The sequence below is a fragment of the Balaenoptera ricei genome, chromosome 14 (genome assembly GCF_028023285.1).
Source record: "Balaenoptera ricei isolate mBalRic1 chromosome 14, mBalRic1.hap2, whole genome shotgun sequence".
NCBI classification, from domain to species: Eukaryota; Metazoa; Chordata; class Mammalia; order Artiodactyla; family Balaenopteridae; genus Balaenoptera; species Balaenoptera ricei.
This window is the reverse complement of record NC_082652.1, coordinates 17962141-17983016: the sequence shown is the minus strand read 5'-3', so window position 1 is coordinate 17983016 and position 20876 is coordinate 17962141. Positions and strand designations below refer to the sequence as shown.

The 20876-nt window shown below is 50.6% G+C and overlaps 1 protein-coding gene across 3 annotated transcripts in view; it reads left to right on the top strand.

Annotated features, from left to right (window-relative positions):
• Positions 1-20876, top strand: part of KIAA1671 (KIAA1671 ortholog) — a 187053-nt gene that overhangs the window by 53002 nt on the left and 113175 nt on the right. For all 3 annotated transcript variants that reach the window (XM_059895209.1, XM_059895210.1, XM_059895211.1), the window contains exons 3-5: positions 1740-3353; positions 5479-5566; positions 10049-12823. In XM_059895209.1, the coding sequence (XP_059751192.1) occupies positions 1795-3353; positions 5479-5566; positions 10049-12823 (4422 nt within the window). In that variant the 5' untranslated portion in view covers positions 1740-1794. The remainder of the gene's footprint in view (positions 1-1739; positions 3354-5478; positions 5567-10048; positions 12824-20876) is intronic.

Below are 20876 nucleotides of genomic sequence, written 5' to 3'. Positions count from 1 at the left end.
AAGTGGGGCTGGAGTGTCCGGGGGTGGGCAGGGCTCCTGTGGGTTCTGCTAGGGAATTTTCTCTCTGTCCTTTGAATCCTGTTCTTGTCCTCTGTCTCATGTCCGGGCTATGTCTGTGTCCCAGAGGTCACGGGAGCTGGCTCTAACGATGAGCAGTCCTGATTTGGGGCAGGACCCTGTGCACCTTAGAACTCCACCCCGAGTCACTGCAGACGGGTTCCTCCCAAGTCTCCGATTTTCCCATTCTCCATTTCTGCGCCTCTCTTCTGCCTCTAACCCCGTCTAGACAGTGTTCCCCGCTTTGGGGAGAAGGAATCTTTTTAGCACCATCGAGTGTGTAAGGAAGAGAAAATATCAAAATCTGTCTGCCTTTCTTTCCTGCAGCCTGCTGAGTGAGTCAGAGCCGGGGGCAGCAGTGTAGCACCCCAGGAAGGGAAGTGGAGGCTTGCGTTGGACTAAAATGCCTTCTACTTTTAGCCCATCTAGACGGGGGCAGGCTGGGGACAATTTTGTAGGGAAAGAGAGCACTGGAGTGAAGGTGGGGTTAGGGTGGGGGATGAATCAAGAACAGCAACTTGTCTGGCACTTTTTAAGACCGGAAAGGAAGAGGACATAATTGTTAAAAAGGCAGAGTTGAATGGGTCCAGGACTTGAGGTCACGTTTCAGCTGTGTGATGGTTGGCAAGTCGGGCCACCTCTCTGAGCCCTTTCCCTTCATCTTTATAAGGGAGATAAGGATAATCCCTGCTTCTCGGGGTCATTGGAGGATGGATGAGAGAGGAGGGCTCCTGCCTTGAGAGAGCAGAGCTCATGACTGGATGAACAAGGGGTTTGTGCCTGAGCTGCTGCAAAACTGGGGCTGATGATCACACACCCACCTCTTAGGGTTCTAAAGAGGATGTGATTTGTAAAACAGAGGAAGCACTTGGCTTCCCTGAGGCCTCACTCATGGTAAACTCTCATCCTTAGCTGTTACTCTTCTTACTGAGACTGTGAAGGCAGCCAGCATAAAATAGGCGTTCAACCGAAAAGAACCCAAAGGCAAACCGATCACGACAGCAGGTGGAGTGGAAAATGAGGATGGCTTTTTTTTAAGGCTTCTGGAAGGACTGGGGAGGGGAGAGATAAGGGACTGTCTGGACGGTTAGAGTTCCAAGGCCAGTGACCAACTTTGCGACCGTTGGGTAGTTGTGTGAGGTGGGGCTTGTCACCTACCCTCTCTGTGCTTGGTTGTGACCAGGATCAGCCTGACGTGGGCAGGCTCTGAAATGGGAAAATACTGCGGGGTGACAGCACTCTCACCAGGGTTTATGCTGGGAGCGTGTGGTGTGAATTTGGAGTCTGACCTGGGTTCGAATCCCAGCTTTGCCTCTTTACTCTCTGAGTGACCTCAGGTCGGTTACTTGGCCTCTCTGAGCTGGTTTCCATACCTGTACAGCAGAGATCAATCCCTTTTCACCCTGAAAGCTGGCCTTGAGATTAGCTGAGTCAGGGAAGTCCAAGAGAATGTCGGCGCCTTTTCTGTATCCTTTGAGCCGGAATGAACTTCAGAGTCGGGCCATTTAGTCCGCTGCCCTTTGCCCACAGCTGAGAGGTGAAGGCACTGGCCCAGGCTGGCCCAGTGGTCAGTGGAGAGCTGTCGTCCAGACCCGGGACTCTGGTCTCTTGATCCCCGTCCCCCAAATCCCTCTGCTTCAACCCAGACACTGACTGAATCTTAAATTTCCTATTTTTTTTAGCGGTTGCCTCTCCGTTTCTGATGTTCGTCTTCCCCATGGATCCACAGCCGTAACCATGGTGACGCGGGTGGAGGTCGGCTCCGTAAATTCTCTGACAGGAGTGCCAGGCCTGGGCGAGCTCTCCAAGGAGGAGGCTCTGACTCGGACCTACTTCCGCCAGGCTGGCAAGGCCCCCGGGGCGCCCTCAGCGCGGCTCTTGGAAGGAAAAAGCCCCCTCAGGAGCCCGGTCCGCTTGCTCCCTCTGCCGAGACTCGCCCCCAAGCCCTTCTCCAAGGAGAAGGCCGCGGACGTGACCTCCTCGTGGCCCAGCCTGAGCAGGCCGTCTCCCACCGGGGGGCTCTCCCGGGACGTGGCGGCAGAGGGGCTGGGCGAGAAGATGCCCGGCTTGGTGGGGCGGGAGGCGGGGAGCGGGGACGGCCCGAGCAGCTCGTCTCTGGTCTCCAAAGCCGCGCTTCTGCGGCCTAGCCCCAGCACCGTGATCCTCTTTGAAACCACCAAAGCCGGGCCTACCCTGGGGAAGGGGGTCGGCCGGGGGGCTCCGGAGGCCGACGCAGGCGTGTCTCAGGGGCCCCCTGCTGCCTCCCGGCCTGAGGTGGCCACCAAGCCCGCCTTGCCGGCCCGAAAGCCTGCGGGGACTCTTCCCCGACCGGCCTCCCTGTCTCAGGACACCAGGCCGGCGGCCACCCAAGAGGAGACAGGCCTAAAGGAGCCTCTGTCAAAGGCCAGCAGCGTGGAGGACGCGGGTAGCCCCGCTCTGGAGCCCAGGCCTCGCCTGAAGAGAAGGCCCGTGTCGGCCATTTTCATCGAGTCCATTCAGCCTCAGAAGCCAGCAGGCCCTGGCGGGGCAGCCATGGCGGGGAAGGCGCCCCCCACCCCTCCTGAGAAGACGTGGGTGAGGAGGCCTAGGCCTCTGTCCATGGACCTCACGGCCAGGTTCGAGAGTAGAGAGGCCTTGGCGAGGAAGGTGGCGGATGAGGCCATAGCAGGATCCACGGCCCAGTGGCGGGGGCCCGAGAGGCCTGACCTGGACCCCAAAGTGGATGGGGAGTGTCTGGTCAAAGCAGAGGCTCCCCTTCACGACCCGGATTCCGACTTCCTGCAGGTGGCCAGGAAGATCCAGGAACGGAAGGAGAAGCTGCTCTGCAAGCAGGCGGAGATGGGCAACCTCAGAACCATGGGGGGCTCGGCCAGGGTCACCCCCACCAATGACCAGAATCTTGGGGAAGAGAAAGCCAAGCTGGATGGGGAGCCGGAGAAGGCACCCAGGGCCCCCCAGTCCCCTTCGCCCAGGCCTGGAAAAGGCCAAGAAGTCGCTGAGGTCAAGAGCAGAGCGGCTGATGGGGAAACCCAGGCAGGGGGAGAGCGGACCCCGAGGGGCGGCGTGAGGAAGCACGTCAGCCTCTTTGGCGAGGAGAGTGCCTCGGCCTTGTCATTGGGGTCTTCACTCCCATCAGCCCCCCCTGAGTCCCCACCGGCTGCACCGGAGCAGGGGAAAGCCGGTGTGAGCGTCCAGGAGCGGATCAAAGGCTGGGCCACCGAGAGCTCGGAAGCAAAGCCAGAGACCAGGAAGAAGATGGTCCAGGCACGGCCGCTGTCAGCGGATTTGACCAAACTGTAAGTGGGAATATCCCGCTGGCTTCCCCCAGCCTCCAAGGTCCTCAACCCCTTACCAGAGACCCCTCGGGAAAGGAAACAGCAGGGCGCCAGGCTCCGTGCTGCGCGCCTTACGCCCCCTCTCAGTTTACCCACAGCCCCCAGAGGAAGTGGCATTGGCTCCCATTTCTCAGATGAGGAAGCTGAGGTGTGGAGAGGCAGGGCAGCTCCCCTGTGTGTGCTGGCAGCAGGGCTGGGAGCTCCATTTCCTCGTACACTTTTTAGGGGGAAATATTGTGCCCATTTCACAGATGTGGACAGGAAAGGTGAAATACCATGAGGAAGTCGGGAGCCTGGTGCAGTTCCAGCTCAGCCTGTCTCCATAGCTAAGCTTTCCTTTCCTAAAATCCGAGGACACCTAATATATGGCCTAAACCTCTGTGGATGGCCCAAAAAACAAAATCAGATGGGTCACGATAACTTGGGCGGGTAGCTTCGCCCCTTGAGCCTCGGTTTCTTCATCTCCAAAACAGAAATGATGCTAAGACCTGCCTTTAAGGATTAAGGCAAAGACTCAGAGAGATAATGCTGAGAGTCACTCAGCCCAAGGGAGCCCTCAACACGTAGCTCCAAATGATATGATTAATCCTAATGGTTAATGATGATTTTCTAAGCTTGGCTTGGCCTCTGATATCTCTTGCTCCTTTGTTTTTCCACAAGTGGCTTCTCGGCTAGGACAGGGAGATGCCACCGGGTGTTTCTGCCAGCTTGTTAATGACATGCATGCCGCTGACATACTTTGTCAGGGATGGAGCTTCCAGGGGGAGCTCTGGGCAGACTGCTCTTCAGGCCCTGGGAACCCGGGCAGACAGCTTGGCCAGAGTTAGGCCGGTGGCTCTCAGCATTTAGAATAACCTGGAAAAAAAAATACCGATGCCTGGCCCCCACCCCACCTCCTAGAGAATCTGATTCAGCTGGTCTGGGGAGGGGCCCATGTCTTGGTGGCTTTTAAAAGTTTCCCAAGTGATTTTCATGTGCAGTCAGGCTTGTGAACCCCTGAATTCAGAAAACAGAGAAAGGGGGGAATTCCCTGGCTGTCCAGTGGTTAGGACTTGGCGCTTTCACTGCCATGGGCCGGGTTCAATCCCCGGTCTGGGAACTAAGATCCCGCAAGCTGCACAGCATGGCAAAATAATAATAATAAAAAATTTTAAAAACCCAGAAAACAGAGAAAGGGGCACCCATGTCGGGGACCTCACACACCTCCCCTCTCTGCGTCCCCCGCAGTGTCTCAGGTTGTTCCCATCTGACAGGAGGGGAAACCGGGGCTCTGGGCTTAGAAACAACTCATGCACAGCCTCACGCCTCCCAGGAGGCAGACCTTGGACTGCTGCGTGTGGGTCAAGTTTAAGCGGTTTGATTTCTTTCACCTCCCTCTTCTCTGCAGCCCCCAGCCCTGAGCTAATCTTTCAGCGTCCGCTCCAGAGAACTCTTCAGAGATGGAAAAAGTGTAGCTCCAGAACTCCGCTTTCTCCCTCTTCCCCTTTCCGGTGGGGAAACGGGCCCAGAGAGGGATAACGACTGGGCCCAGGTCACCCGGAGAGGCAGAGGCAGGCCCGCGCCCCAAAACATCCCCTGACTGCCCACTGCCCCCAGTCCCGTGGTCGGTCTGCGGTGGGACTGCTATTGTGGGGTTACAGCCATTAATTATCCCTCCTGGGGCATCTTCACTCTTCTCTAAACGCCCTCTTGTAGCTATTAGGGCCTTGGGTAGCCTCTTATCCGCCCTACAAAAGACGACGGGGAGGTGTTAATTATCCCCGTTTTATAGGTGAGGTCACAAGCCTGGCCCGAGCTCCCTCAGTGGGGAGGCAGGAGAGCTGGGACTAGCACCCAGGTCTCTTCACCCAAGCCTGGGGCTCCTGCTGCCCCGATGATGCTGTGTTTAAGGTAGGCTGTCCCCACCGGGCCAGAGAGGTTTGGCAACTGCAAAGGACATGTCCCTTCTCGGAGGAAACTGGGCAGTGTTGCTTTGATGGTCTCAGTGCTGATTTCACCCCTGGGTTCCTGAGCTAGTTACGGGGTGCGGGCTGGAGGGAGCCACAGCTGCCGGCCCCTGTACAAGTAACTTGGATCTCTGTGCCAGGTTTTCAAGTGCAGCTTCAAGCAACGAAGTCACATGTGAGAAGTGTTCTGAGCTGAGCAGTGAGCCTCCTAAAGAACCAAGAGAAAAGGTAAGGAGCCACTTGGCGCATCCTTTTTTCCCAGCAGGTAGTTATACTTATTGGAAAAAGGGCTTTTATGATCTCCAGGACCCAGGAAAGAATCAGAAACCTCTCATGAACCGTTAAGACATTTTATTCCCTTAATGTTGGGACTTTTAAAGTCCCTTCCGGTATGATGGGCTGTGTGATTCCCCGTTGCAAATATAATCGTCAGGCATTTCTTTTTGTCTGTGCAAATGGGAGGAGGAACATGGCTTTCCTGTGTAAGAATGTCTGCTTTATTAAGAAATTAATAAAGATGTAAAAATGTTGATAGAAACCCCCCTCAATTTTCCCCCATTATGGTCCGTTTCTTTCCCCACCCTGATGTGTCACCTAGGAGAAGAAGAAGGAAGAGAATTACCATCAATTAAATTGCTTAAAAAAATTTTTCATTTAGTCTGTTTTCTTAAATATTTATTTATTTATTTATGTTGCCTGTGCTGAGTCTTAGCTGTGGCACACGGGATCTTCGTTGCGGCATGCAGACTCTTAGTTGCAACATGCATGCGGGATCTAGTTCCCCGACCAGGGATCGAACCTGGGTCCCCTGCATTGGGAGCATGGAGTCTTACCCAGTGGACCACCAGGGAAGTCCCCATTTAGTCTGTTTAATAAAAAAAAAAGCTCGTAAAATAACTGCTAGGTATAACGGGTTTGTGGTTGATGCTTTCTGCAGTTTCAATTTTTCTTAAACAGCTTTATTGAGGTATAATTGACATACAGTAAACTGGACATGTTTAAAGCATATAAGCAGGTGAGCTTTGACATCTTTGTACACCTGTTGAAACTTTCAACACAATAAAGACAATGGACATTTCCAGCACATGCAAGTTTCTTCTTTGTAATCCCCCAAAGCAACCGCTGATCTGCTTTCAGTTACTACAGATTCATTTGCATCTTCTAGATTTTTATATAAATGGAACCAGTGCTCTTTTTTTGGTCTGGCTTCTTTCACTCAGAATCATTATTTTGAGCTTCATCATGTCATCATGTGTATCAATAGCCCATCCTTTTTTATTGCCGAGTAGTACTCCGTTGTACAGGTAGCCCACAGCTGGCTTATCCATTCACCCCTTGATGGGCATTTGGGTTGTTTCCAGTTTGGGACCATTGCAAATAAAGCTTCTGTGAACATCTGTGGGCAAGGCTCTGTAGGGACATCTATTTTCTTTTCTCTTGGATAAATACCTAGGCGTGGAATGGCTGGATCACATAGTTTTACTTTTTAAGAAAATTATGCAGAGTTTTAAACACCAGAGCTTGGTTCCAAGCCCATTTGAACCCCTCCCATCATAAACCCCTAACAAAGGTGAGCTGGCTCTGAATGACAGTGCCCACCACTCCTGGGGTGGGCAATTTGCCCTGTTTTTATCCTTGGATCTTGTGAGTCATTTCTTTAAAAATGGTAGAGAGGGACTTCCCTGGCAGTCCAGTGGTTGAGACTCCACACTTCCACTGCGGGGCACATGGGTTCGATCCCTGGTCAGGGAACTAAGATCCCGTGTGCCATGTGGCATGGCAAAAAAAAAAAAAAAGTTAGAAGGAGGCTCTAATTTAGGTGAAGCCCCCATATTCACATTAAAATATTATAGTGACAATAGCAGTAAGAACAAAAAGGGCTACATGAAGCCAGTGGGGCAAAATGTTGATTGTTATTGAATCCAGGGGATGGGCTGTGGCGAACTGATTATTTTATTCATTTATTTATTATTTTTTTCACTTTTAATGACATTTATTGTTTTTATTCAAGTGAATTTTTTATTTTAATCTGTCATTTCACATGTTTGAAAATTTTCAAAAAAAGTGAAGAGTTAATAAAGAAACGCTTGCTTTAAATATCATGAGATTTCATCTCTATAAATGGACTTTTCTTTTGGTGATTTTTTTTATTGGGTAAAATACACATAACATAAAATATACCTTTTAAACTAATTTTTAAGAACAAAAAATATATTTTTTAAATTAAAAAAACTATGTGTGTGTACACACACACACACACAAGTGCAAGGAGAAAGTTCTGGACAGTTCTTCCAGGATCCACTGCCCACTGATAACACGTGTTATCCAGGAAGGGGCCTGGGATTTGAATATTTGAATGAGGGAACTGAAGGACTTGAGCTTTGTCTATATTGTTTAGATTCCTGTACAACGAAAATGAATTCGTATATTACTTCTGCAAAATTTATGAAATGAAACATAAAAATTTAAAATCAATATATTTTTTAAAGTCTTTAACGGCATTCCATCATCTAGAGTAGAGATTAGCAAGCTATGGCCGTGTCTGCACTATAGCTGTTTTGTAATAAACAATTCAGTGGCATTAAGTATATTCTCAAGGTTGCACAACTGTCATCACTGTCCCGTTCCAGGATTTTTCATCCCCCCCAAAATGGAAACCCCTTACCCAGTCACTCCTCATCCCCCACCTCCAGCCCCTGGCAACCATGAATCTACTTTCTGTCTCTATAGACTTGCCTATTCTGCATATTCCATATAAGTGGAATCATATATGTGGCCTTTTGTGTCTGACTTCTTTCACTTTGCATTATGTTTTCAAGGTTCATCCACGTTATAGCGTGTATCAATACTGCATTCTTTTTTATGGATGAATAATATTCCATTGCATGGATATACCGCTTTCTGTTTATCCATTCATCCATTGATGGACATTTGAGTTTCCAGCTTTTGGCGATTGTGAATAATGCTGCTGCGGACATTGGTGTACAAGTTTTTGTCTGAACACCTGTTTTCAGTTCTTTTGGGTATATACTCAGGAATGGAATTGGTGGGTCGTATGGTTAAATCTTTGTGTAACTTCTTGAAGTAGACTTTTTTCTAACAGAAGAGAAAAATTTTAAATATGACTAAGCAATAATACATGCATATTATAAAAACCCAACAGAACTAAAATGTGTAGGATTAAAAGATGACGTTCTCATCCTCATTTCTTCTTCCTACCCTCACTCCTTCACTCACAGTTTTTTTTAATTAATTTATTTATTTTATTTATTTATTTTTGGCTGCGTTGGCTCTTTGTTGCTGTATGCAGGCTTTCTCTAGTTGTGGCGAGCGGGGGCTACTCTTCGTTGCGGTGCACTGGCCTCTCATTGTGGTGGCTTCTCTTGTTGCGGAGCATGGGCTCCAGGCACGCGGGCTTCAGTAGTTGTGGTACGTAGGTTCAGTAGTTGTGGCTCGTGGGCTCAGTAGTTGTGGTGCACGGGCTTTGTTGCTCCACGGCATGTGGGATCTTCCCTGACCAGGGTTTGAACCCGTGTCCCCTGCATTGGCAGGTGGATTCTTCACCACTGCACCACCAGGGAAGCCCTTCACTCCCAGTTTGATTGATATCTTTTCTCCATTGTTTATGTACACACGTACATGTTTATACACATGTACACATGTAGTTTTTTAAAATGATATTTTATTATAAATATATAGTTCCTCATCCTGCTTTTCTTCCACCAGCACAGCATTTTGTGTGTTCTTAGATGTTAGGACATTGGGACCCACACCCCCTTCTGTGGATCCAAGTGCCTGTGTGGTATTCAGTTGTTTGAATATTTCAGAATTTATTTAGCCAGTGCCCTTCAGGTGGGCATTTAGGTTGTTTCTGTGTTCTTTTGTTTCACAAACAGTGCTGTATGAACTTTCTCGTTCACATAGACTAGTGCACGTGGGCAAAGCAAGAATCCTGGGAGGAAATCGTCCAGATAAAAGGAAATGAGTGTCTTAAAATCATGACAGATATACTGAGTTGCCCAAGAATCATGCCCATTTGTCTTCTCACCGAGTGTCTGAGAGTGGCCGTTTCAACCACATCCTCACTCACACTGGCTATGCTCAGTCTGTAAGATTTTATGGTGTCTCACTGCTGTGATTTTAAAAGCAGCTATTTCAGGGCTTCCCTGGTGGCACAGTGGTCAAGAATCCGCCTGACAATGCAGGGGACACGGGTTTGAGCCCTGGTCAGGGAAGATCCCACATGCCGTGGAGCAACAAGCCCGTGCGCCACAACTACTGGGCCTGCGCTCTAGAGCCTGCGAGCCACAACTACTGAACCCATGTGCCACAACTACTGAAGCCCGCGCGCCTAGAGCCCTAGCTCCACAACAAGAGAAGCCACCGAAATGAGAAGCCTGCTCGCTGCAACTAGAGAAAGCCCGCGCGCAGCGACAAAGACCCAAGGCAGGCAAAAATAAATAAATAAATAAATAAATAAAAGCAGCGATTTCAATCACTTCATCTCTTTCTTTCCATTTCAAACTGCCACCCCCCACCCAGGTTTTGTTTTGGCTGCACTGCACGGCTTGTGGGATGTTAGTTCCCCGACCAGGGATCGAACCCCAGGCCCTGGCAATGGAAGCCCGGAGTCCTAACCACTGAACCACCAGGGAATTCCCTCCATTTCAAACCCTTTAACTTAAATTGGATTTTTTTTTTTTCCCACAGCAAAAGGAAGGGCATGGTGTGGATGGAGCATCTGTCCCAAGAAGCCCCTGGAAGCCTGCGACGACCCGGGAGAAATCCAGGCAGACAGAGTGGAAAGACAGTTCTGACCAAGTCCCTGGCAGCGGTTGGAGCGAAAGTGTGGTGGGGCCTCTGAGCCCTTCTGCCAGCACCCCGGATGATGACGGAAGCTTCCAGACCGTGTGGGCCACAGTGTTCGAACATCACGTGGAGAAGCACACCGTGGCTGACCCGTCAGGACACTGTCCCACAGCCATGACCCCCAGGGACACGGCCGATGTCTTGGAGCTCAGATCCATGTTCCTTGGGTCGAGAAGCTCTTTCCCGCAAACCACATACCTGAAGAAAGAGTGGTTGGAAAATCCCGACCCAAAGAAATCTGGGCGGACTGCCTTCTCCAACGGTGAGCCCAAACAGCATCATACGTCTTCGCTCCTGGGAAGATACCCTGTGGGCGAAAAGTGCAGTAATAACCCCTGCCTCAAGCTCTTGGAAAGCCCTCCCGCATCCGAGAGGGTCGAGCCCAGGTACGACATCATGCACGCGGTCGGGGAGCGTGCGCACAGCGAGGCCATCCCCACGGCGCCCGAGGAGAAGGCTGTGACGCTCCGGAGCAGCCAGTCTCGGCTCTCGCTGTCCCAGGAGGTCACCCCTGCCGTGACCCCTGCTGACCCCGAGCGCAGGCTGGAAGGCCAGGTGGGGTCCGTCCAAAGGGCCAGTTTGATCTGGGAAGCTCGAGGGACGCGTGAGGTCAGTGGGCCAAAGACTGATTTCCACCGAGAGCTAAAGGACACGTCTGGAGGCAATTGCCTGTCACCCAGATGGACTGGTGGGGTGGCCATGAGCTGGCAGAAAGCCGCCGTGGGGGTCAGTGAAGAGAGAGGCACGGAACCAAGCCCCGAGGCCACCTCTGCGAGGACCATCCAGGCTGCCATCCAGGAGACCCAGCACCAGGGGATCGAAGGGGCCGGAATAAAGCCAGGGGAAAGGGGTCCCCCCCAGGGGGGCCCTCTGGAGCCTCCTTCCAGGGCTAAGGGCGAGGCCTCTGACTTCCGAGCCCGGCCACAGGCAGACGTGCCGCTGCAGAAGGGGCCCCTCGCCGTGGCTGGCGGCCAGGGTGGAGCGAGGCCGGCCCAGGTGCCGGAGCCCGAAGCCAGGATGCGGAAGGTGAGCCCCAGCGACCAGAGGATGGAGAGGTGGAGGCGGCGGACGTTACCCCACGACGCAAAGTTCGATGAATTCAGCTTGCTGGCCCCAGAGCACTCTTCCAAGGCAGAGCAGAGACGGACGGGTTATTTGACCCGCACCGCAGGTGCCTTAGGAAAACCCCAACTAGCCCACGGTTGGGAGGAGCCCCAGCAGGGGAACGCGGGCGTATCACAGGTTCTTTCAGCGGCAAAGCAAGGGTCATCTGTGGAACCCAAGGCAACCTTTTTTGCAGTGACGTATCAGATTCCCGACACTCAAAAAGCAAAGAGCATTGTTAAGCCTGGGCCCGAAAACTTGATGGAACATTCTAGAAAAATAGCCCCACCTCCATCGCCTCATCTTTTAACATCTACGTTGGTTTCTCTGAACCGTGAAGAGCTGCTGGAGACCATGGGCAGTAAAAACCAGGCTCCAGGCAGAGAGCATGACAGCGCAAACTTTCCAAAGACTCCGAGGCCGGCGTCTCTTGGGGACAGGATTCTGGGTCCTCCCAGCGAGAGAATCTCCGATGCCGACGCTTTATGGGTTCGTCGGGGACCGGAAGACAGCATTGGTTTTCACAGCGACTGGAGGGACGGTGGGAACAAGACGTCCCCGCCTGGTGCTCCCAAAACACCTCCGGCTCTCAAAAGTCACCTGAAAGCCACCCATCTCCTGGTCAGAAGGAAGACGGAGGTGGTCAGCGAGATGTTCCCAGGTAAAATCAAGGACGGCTACAGGTCCAGCATCCTCGACATTGACGCCCTGATGGCCGAGTACCAGAGACAGCCGGCCGCAGGCCCCAGGGAGGCTCAGGAGCTGATGGGGGGTCCGCCCGCAGAGCCCAGGGCCTCAAACCCTGAGAGGCCCGGCCAGCAAGGCGAGGTGGATCGGAGACGGAGGAGCCTGAAGGAGGGCCCTGAAATTGAGGGTCCCCGGAAACAAGCCAGTTTTGCCGAAGCAAACCCCAGTTCTACCCCCGGCTCGGGCAAGCAACTGGCAGAGACCCCGGGGGCAGCCACGAACACCAAGGTCAGCCCTCCTCTGTGGGCTCTGCCGCACTCAGCTCCTCCTGAGAAATATCCAGGGGCCTCTTCTGGCCCTGCAGGTCCCAGGAAAAAAGGCTCGGGGGTCACTGAGGATGAAAAATTGGCCTTTAATAGTAAACATCACAGTGCAAAGTGCCAGCATCCCCTGGCTGAGTCAAAGCCCACCACCTCCTGGGAGGATCTGGGCAGTGGGGCCACCATGCCACCCAGGTTGTCCCCCACTGACCAGAAGAAAGGGCCCCCAAGGAAATCCCTCGGGAGGGGAGAGGAGGACAATGTGACCCAATGGGGCAACCACCCATGGGACTGTGGAAGGTCACTGCTGGATGTCAAGAGGGCCCATTCGGAGAAAGGCCCCCCTCTCAAAATCCGAGAGGGCCTGTCCATCATGCAGGAAGCCAGAGAGAGGAGGCAAGAGCAGCCCAAAGGGAGGCCCAGCCTCCCCAGGGAGAGTTCAGAGGCCAAAGACATCAAGACAGGGCTCTGTCGGCAGGAGTCGGGGAATCGAGACAGTCAAAAGGTGAGTACAAACCATGTTGCAGTTTTGTCAAACGTTGTTAAACATGCAGGCCAGGGGTCTCAAACTCAGAACCCACGTGGGTAGGCCAGGTGAGTATGGAAATGAGTGGAGTCAGGCTGGGTGTGAGATGCTAGGGAGTGGTGGGGCTTGTGGCAAATGGAGAGCCCATGCCTTATCGGAAGGGGGCAACCGCTGTGCAGCCCCGGCTGGTTCTTTACAAGTGAGGAAGGTGGTGTTGAGATGACAGATCTGATTTATCAAGAGAACTGGAAAGATCCAGATTTTTGTCCGTAATCCCCTCCCCCCATTATGAAATGAGGACAGAGTACTAAAAAAATGCTGCTTAGTCCAAACAAAACTTGTCTGCTGGCACTATACAGCCCGTGGGCTACCAGTTTTAAACCTCTGGCCTAGAATGATCACGATAGGTGTCATTTATTGAGCACCTGCTGTATTCCAGTGTGCTGCATCACGTTCATCATTGTATCCCCAGAGTCCAGCATCCTGCTTGATGTTTCGTGAACATTCAAGAAGTGTTTGTTGAATGAGTGAGCTCACATGAGCCTCAGGACAATCCACACGAGAGGGATTGTCGTGGTTTGTGTTCCTATAGAAGCAGCCCCCTGCAAGTTGTTTTAGGAGGTGATCCCCAGAGGAGCTGGTGTGGGGAGGAGAAGTGAGTCAGGGAAGGGAAGCAGGTGATGAAGGTGTGGGCACCTGAGGCTCGTTCTCACTGGAGACCCCTGGGGAGCAGCACAGGTCACCTCTGGGTGGTCCTGTCCAAGGGGCAGGGGACCTGGAGTATTTTTTTCCTAGTTCCCCTCTGTCCTTGCCTGAGGCTGTGTCTGGAGTTTTTACCATTCAGACTCCTCTAACCTGGCTGGGGCCATGCTCAGTGGTGGAGAGGAAAATCCTCACGCAGCATTGGCGTATACTTGAGTGGTGGGCAGGACACCCACAACGTCTGCTGCAGGTATGATCACTTTGTTCAGATGGAAAAAACTGAGGCTCAGAGAGGTTCAGTAACTTATCCCAAGTCACAAAGCACCAAGTGGCGTAGCCAGTGTTTGCACCCAGGTCTAGCCCGATACCCGAGCTTTCAGTGGAATGAGAGATCATGAAGGTGGGGAAGAAATCTGAGGCATGGAGTCAGCCCTCGGGAAACTTTCGATCTCTGTGCGGAGGTGGGACATGGTGATTGATGGCCAGGAAAGGATGTGGTGCAGAGTGAGGCGCTGGAGAAGAGGCCCAGGGAGACGTCCCGGAGGAGGCCCTGGCCTGAGCCCACCCTTGAGGGATGGATATGAATTCGGATGGGCTGATTAAGGGAGGTGAGGGCATTCTTGGTAGGAGCACAGCATGGGCAGAGGTTCAGAGGTGGGAAAAAAAACGGCATGCCCTGGGGCCAGTGTGGAAACTGACTACGGGCCCCTCCCTGTCACCCCCCATCCAACCTAGAAAGGGATGTTGTGGAAATTAAGCGATAGGAGAATTCACCTAAGGTTCAGGGCGCATAAGTGGTGGAAGCAGACTTTGAACCCACGTCTCTTCCAATGACCATATTCAGGCTTGCGTTGGAATCTCCGCTCTGCCGCTCACCGGCTCAGCTGTGTGCAGAGCAGGCACTTGGCCTCCCCGAGCCTCAGTTTCCCCCTCTCCGGAGTTAGGAGTTAACGGGGATTCCTTCCTTGAGGCGCTGCGACCAGGCGGAGAGGAGATAAAGTGCCCAGCATGGGCCGGGCAGGCAGCGGGCTCCCGGGAAGGGTTTCGCCTCCCCCCCGCCCCCGCACCCAGCTCCAGGCTGTTGTTATGGGGAAGCGAGAGGGGGAAGAGGCCGTGGAAATGTGACACTGCATCTGTGTGCCAGCGCCTGGCTGAGGGGCCCGCCGGCAGCAGGAGACTCGGGGCCTCGTGGAGGGGCCACCCCAGCCCAGCCTTGGACACCCGCCCGGGGTGCCGGGGCCCCAGGAGCGCTCATTGTCAGGGGATCTGTTTTCTCACAAAGGGGACTGGGAAGCCTTGGAACAGCTCCCGTTTCTCTTCTCTCCTGCCCAAAGATCTTTGGTTCTTGACCTTTAAAAAATGAATAAGAGCAAAACAGAAGTAAAAAATGTTGGTTGTTGAAAATTCAGACCTTACGAGAGTGTATAACGTGTATAGAAAAATGTCCCCCCGGACCCCTTTCCTTTCCTGTCCCCCAGATGCAGCCACTGTTACGGTTTTTGATCTCCTTGGAGACTTGCCCACACTCCAGAGTGGCTTACCCATCGTATATGTATTGATTTATAATTGTTGTATTTTTCTTATTGCAAAAGTAGTGAATGCTTGGGCACAATTTAAAATATTATTGAAACATATGGTTTAGGATGGAAAGCTCCCCCAAATGAGGACCCTCTGGTGCACTGGGACCCTCCCCTCCAGGCCTGTTGGTGGTTCTCGGCCATGGGCAGCTTTGCTCCCAGGGCGCATTTGGCAAAGTTTGAGACATTTTTTGTTGTCGTAACCAGGGAAGAGTTTGCTCCTGGCATCTACTGGGTGGAGACCGGGGATGCTCCACAACATCCTACAGCACAGCCCCCAATACAGAGAATCACGGAGCCCCAAATGTATGTAGATCTGAGGCTGGGGCACCCTGGCCCAGACACAGATAGGTAAATGCATACTGTTCTGTGGAAACATGGCAGCATTCTTCAGAAAATCTCACAACTTGCTTTGTTTTTTCTGTCGTGTATTTAAAATTTTTTAAAATTTTTTTGTAAAATTTTTAAAGATTACTTTCCATTTACAGTTATTACAAAATATTGGCTGTATTCCCCGTGTTATACAATACATCCTTGAGCCTATTTAAACCCAATAGTTTGTACCTCCCCCCTGCCTCACGCTTACGTTGCCCCTTCCCCCAGTGCCCCACTGGTAACCATTAGTTTGTTCTCTGTATCTGTGAGTCTCCTTCTTTTTTATTATATTCACTAGTTTGTTGTATTTTTTAGATTCCTCATATAAGTGATACCATACAGTATGTGTCTTTCTCTCTATGAATTATTTCACTTAGCATAATGCCCTCCAAATCCATCCATGCTGCTGCAAATGGCAAAATTTCGTTCTTTTTAATGGCCGAGTAATATTCCAGTGTGTGTGTGGTACACACACACACATATACACACACACGCACACCACATCTTCTTTACCCATTCATCTGTTGATGGACATTTACATTCCATACCTTGGCAATTATAAATAATGCTGCTGTGATCATTGGGGTGCATGGATCTTTCTGAGTTAATGTTTTTGTTTTTTTCAGATATATACCCATATAACTTGCTTTTAAAACTTTTAACAGTAAAAAAAAAAGTGCATATATAATCACCTTATTATTTTTAATGGTTGCAAAGTATTTCATTATGTGACTGAGCCCAAGCTTTTCTTATCCAGACTTCTGTGGATGGACATTTGGGTTGATTTGAGTTCTAGGGCTTCATTGAGCATCTTGAGGTGCATCTCTGCTTCCTTGGGTGAAGATTGCTTGATCGACAGCCAATTCTGCTCATGTGCCCCACATGGGGTGTGATTGCAATTAAAGTTATTCCTCCCTCCCTCCCTCCTCTCTTCCCTTCGTTCTCACTCTTTCTTTCTTTTTCACTTAACATTTATCAGAACTTTGTCCCAGGCCCAATTATAGTATTTCATTTCATCAAATGATTTATTTTCGTTTCAAGAGAGAATATTTTCACATGGCTCCAAAAATACTTATAAAGTAAAAATTCCCCCAGACCTCTCATTCTCCATCCTCCCGTTCCTCCACATCCCGTAATCATATTCTTTTCTGCCCAAATTCTTTTAGAGTTTCTTTCCGAAAATACAAGCAAATGTGAATACGTAAGTCTTGTTTTTCCTTCCCTTTTCCGTAAAAGAGAGCGTTCTCTAAGAGTGGTTGAAACTTTGGTTGCCTATGGGTAAGTCCTAAAAGACAGCAGTGCAGGGGCTTCCCCCCAGACCAATTTGGCTGAAGTCTCTGGGGTGGGGCCTGCCTTTGTCAGTTTTAGAAGCTCCCCTGGGGATTCTTGGGTGGAGGGTCAATGCTGAACCCACAGATCTGCTACCTGCCGTTTTTTTGGTTTTTTTTTTTGTATAAAGCCTCTTTGAGAACTTTTGCATTCAGCCCGCAGACAGCGAGCGTCCTCATTGTTTTTAACTGCTGCATAGTAGAGGTGGATGATATTTCCCACCTTTTACTATTTACAAACCACGTACGTGCAGGTGTATCTGTGGGTTCCGAATGGCGATGGCCCTTCCACGGGGGAAGGGGGCTGTGGCTTTGCAGGACTGCCAGCGCGCCATGCAGTGGAGCTGTACCGGTTCACATCCTCCCCGGTGATGACAGGGCCCCGTCTTCCCTCAGCCTTGCCAGCCGGCTGGGTTATCAAACTTTCGGAGCTCATGCTCCCAATGAGTGCCTTCCATCCTGTCGCTTGTGCGTGAGGCCATTTGTATTTCCTTCCTATAACCTGCTGGCTTAAGTTCCGCCACTTTTCTTTTGGAAAAAGAATTCTTCATTAGGAAGATGAACACTTTGTACTTTCATGATTTGACTTCTTCCTGGAAACAGCCCTGGACTGCAAATGGGGCAGACCTGGCATTGGGCAGACCTAGCTTTGTGACTTACCAGCTGTGTGGCTCTGGGCACCTTGCCAGACCTCTCTGAGCCTCAGTTTCCTCACCTGTAGAATGGGAATCCTGCTTGCCTCATGGACTTGCTGGAGATTTATCACAAAGTAACATATAGTCAAGTGCCTGGCCCAGGGCCTAATGTGGAGAAGGTTTGTGGAAGTCAGAGGGATGCACTTAGGGTCAACCTTCATCTCTTCACACATTGCATAAGTGTACGAATCTGGTGTCAGGCCCTGTTCTGGGCACCAGGGTTGCTGGGAGGGCCCAGTCCACTGTATCAGGCTGTGCCGTCCAATACGGCAGCCACTAGCCACGTGTGGTTCTTTCAATTTAAATTAGTTAAAATTAAGTAAGATCCAAAATTCAGTTTCTTCGTCACACTGGACACATCCAAATGCTCAAAAGCCACAAGTGGCCCACGGCCGTGGTATTGCTCAGCCCAGATGGAGAACCTCGCCATAATCACAGAGTGTTCTAGTAGACAGCGCTGGTCCAGATGGGCAAGCAGAGTGAGTGAGTGGGATCATTCAGAGAGTGGTAAGTCCTGGGGAGATGGAGTAACCTCCCTGTCACCCCCTTTCTCTAAGGGGCTGTCTCATGGGAAGGGACTTGACAGATGCCATGTGAGTGATGGGAGCACCCCAGGCAGGCCGGGATCTGCGGGGAAGAGGCAGAAGCAGTGAGTGAAGATGCCCCAGCATGGGGATGAGCTGGTCCTGGGGATGCTGGAGGGACCCCAGTGGGCCCTGGGATGCTGGCCAGAGCTGAGCTGGAGAGGTGAGGAGGGGCCAGAGCGTAAGGGAGCTAGCAAAGGGTTCTGAGCTGCTGCCACCATCTGTGTCTCAGAGAGACCCCTGGCTGCCCTCTGGGTGAGGGTGGAAGCAGGGAGGCCCGTAAGGAGGCTGCCGTGGTCCTCAGACAGGTGACAGGGCTTGCACCAGGGTGGTGGCAGTGGAGGGGTTAGCAGCATTTTTTGAGGAGGTGGTAACAGCTTTATTGAAATATAAATTCATGGCCCATGCAATTCACCCATTTAAAGTGTACAGTTAATTCAGTGGCTTTTAGTATATTCACAGAGTTCTGCAACCATCATCACATTCAATTTTAAAATATCTTCTTCATCCCCCAGAAAGCCCTGTACCCACTGACCAGTCACTTCCTGTTCTCCTAATACCCTCCAGGCCCAGGCAACCATTCATCTACTTTCTGTCTCTATAGATTTGCCTATTCTGGACATTTCATATAAATGAAATCACACGAAGGGGTCCTTTGTGACTGACCTCTTTCACTTAGCATAATGTTTTCAAGGTCCGTCCGTATTGTAGCATATATTAGTAGTTCATTCCTTTTTATGGCCGAATAATATTCTGCAGTATAGATGCACCCCGTTTTATTTATCCATTCATTGGTGATGGGCATTTGGGTTGTTTCCACTCTTTAGCTATTATGGAGGAAGGTGCTTTGAACATTCATGCACAAGTTTTTGTATGCTTTCATTTCTTTGGCTATATACCTGGGAGTGGCATTGCTGGGTTATATGGTAATAACTCCAGGTTTCACTTTCGAGGGGCTGTCAGACTGTTTTCCAAAGCAGCTGCACCATTCTGCATTCCCACCAGCAGTGTATGAGGGTTCTAATTTTTCTGCATCCTAGCCAACATTTGCTATCATCTGTCATTCTGATCCTAGCCATCCCAGTGAGTGTGAAGTGATATCTCATGGTGGTTTTTTTTAAATTGAGATATAATTGACATGTAATGTTATATCAATTTCTGATATAACATGATGATTCAGTATTTGTATATATTGCAAAATGATCATTGTGGTTTTGATTTGCATTTCCTGTTGAACGTCTTTTAACGTGCTTATTGGCCATTTGTGTACCTTTTTGGAGTAATGTCTATTCAGATCCTTTGTCCATTTTTAAATTCGTTTGTTATTTTATTATTGAGCTGTAATTATTCTTTGTACACTCTGGATACAAGTGCTTTATGAGACCGAATGATTTGCAGGAATGTTCTCCCATTCTGTGGGTTGTCTTTTCACTTTTTAAAAATTAATTAATTAATTAATTAACTTCTGGCTGCGTTGGGTCTTGTTGCTGCGCATGGGCTTTCTCTAGTGTGGCGAGCAGGGGCTACCCTTCTTTGCAGTGTGCGGGCTTCTCATTGCAATGGCTTCTCTTCTTGCGGAGCACAGGCTCTTGGCGTGCGGGCTTCAGTAGTTGTGGCACGCGGACTCAGTAGTTGTGGTGCATGGGCTTAGTTGCTCCGCGGCACGTGGGATCTTCCCGGACCAGGGATCGAACCTGTGTCGCGTGCATTGGCAGGCGGATTCCCAACCACTGCGCCACCAGGGAAGTCCCACTTTTCACTTTCTTAATGGTACCCTTTGAAGCATCAAAGTCTTTCATTTTGATGTAGTCTAGTTTTCTTTTGTTGCTTGAGCTTCTGGTGTCCTATCTAAGAAACTCTTGCCTAATCCATGAAGGTCATGAAGATATAAGCCTATATTTTCTTCTAAGAGTTTTCTCCTTTTGACTCTGACATTTAGGTCTTTGATCTATTTTGAGTCGATTTTCGTATATGATGTGAGGTTTGCAGCATGTTTTGAAGGCAGTGTCAGCTTTGTTGATGGGACGGAGAGAAAGAGGAGACAGAGGGTGACCCGAGGGTCTTGGCCTACCCAGCTGGTGACGGGGACAAGGTGGGGAGGAGCGATTGGAGGGGAGGAATGGAGAGGCCTGTTTTGGGCACACGAGATCTCAGATCAGCGTGAGCAGTGACTATAGATGGTAAGTGGGCAATGGGATCTGCAGGTCTGGAGTCCCAACACAGAGAGACAGAATCCGGACTCGTCCATGTGTACACGGGATTTATTTAAGCCATGGGGTGTGATAAGAAACCCCAAGGGAGTGATGTAGAAGAGGAGGCTGCGTGGCTGGCCTGGGTCACACTTTCACATGTCCCTCTGAGATGCAGGGAGCCTGAGAAGGAATAGCCAGGGAGGTCAGAGGAGAACCAGAGAGCCTCATAAGGCATCAAAAAAGAGGCTGTGAGGCAAGGGATCAGGAATCCAGCCATGCTCTTCACTCATGCTGCGTGTTCTTAAGCAGATGCCTTCCCTCTCTGGGCAGGGACAGTGTGAGGTATGTAAAATCCACATTCTAGAGTCCCGTGTTTACTGGCTTGTGACTATCCCCTTATATATAAAAATAACAGGATTCATACCAGCATACCTACTCCATTGTATTCATGTACCATTTCTCTGTATATGTGCACATGTGTTTGGATGCATGGAAGGATGTCTAAAATGAGGTCACCAAAAGTTGCCAGTGGCAGTGATGAGGCAGGCTAACATTTACGGAGGGCTCCCCACATGCCAG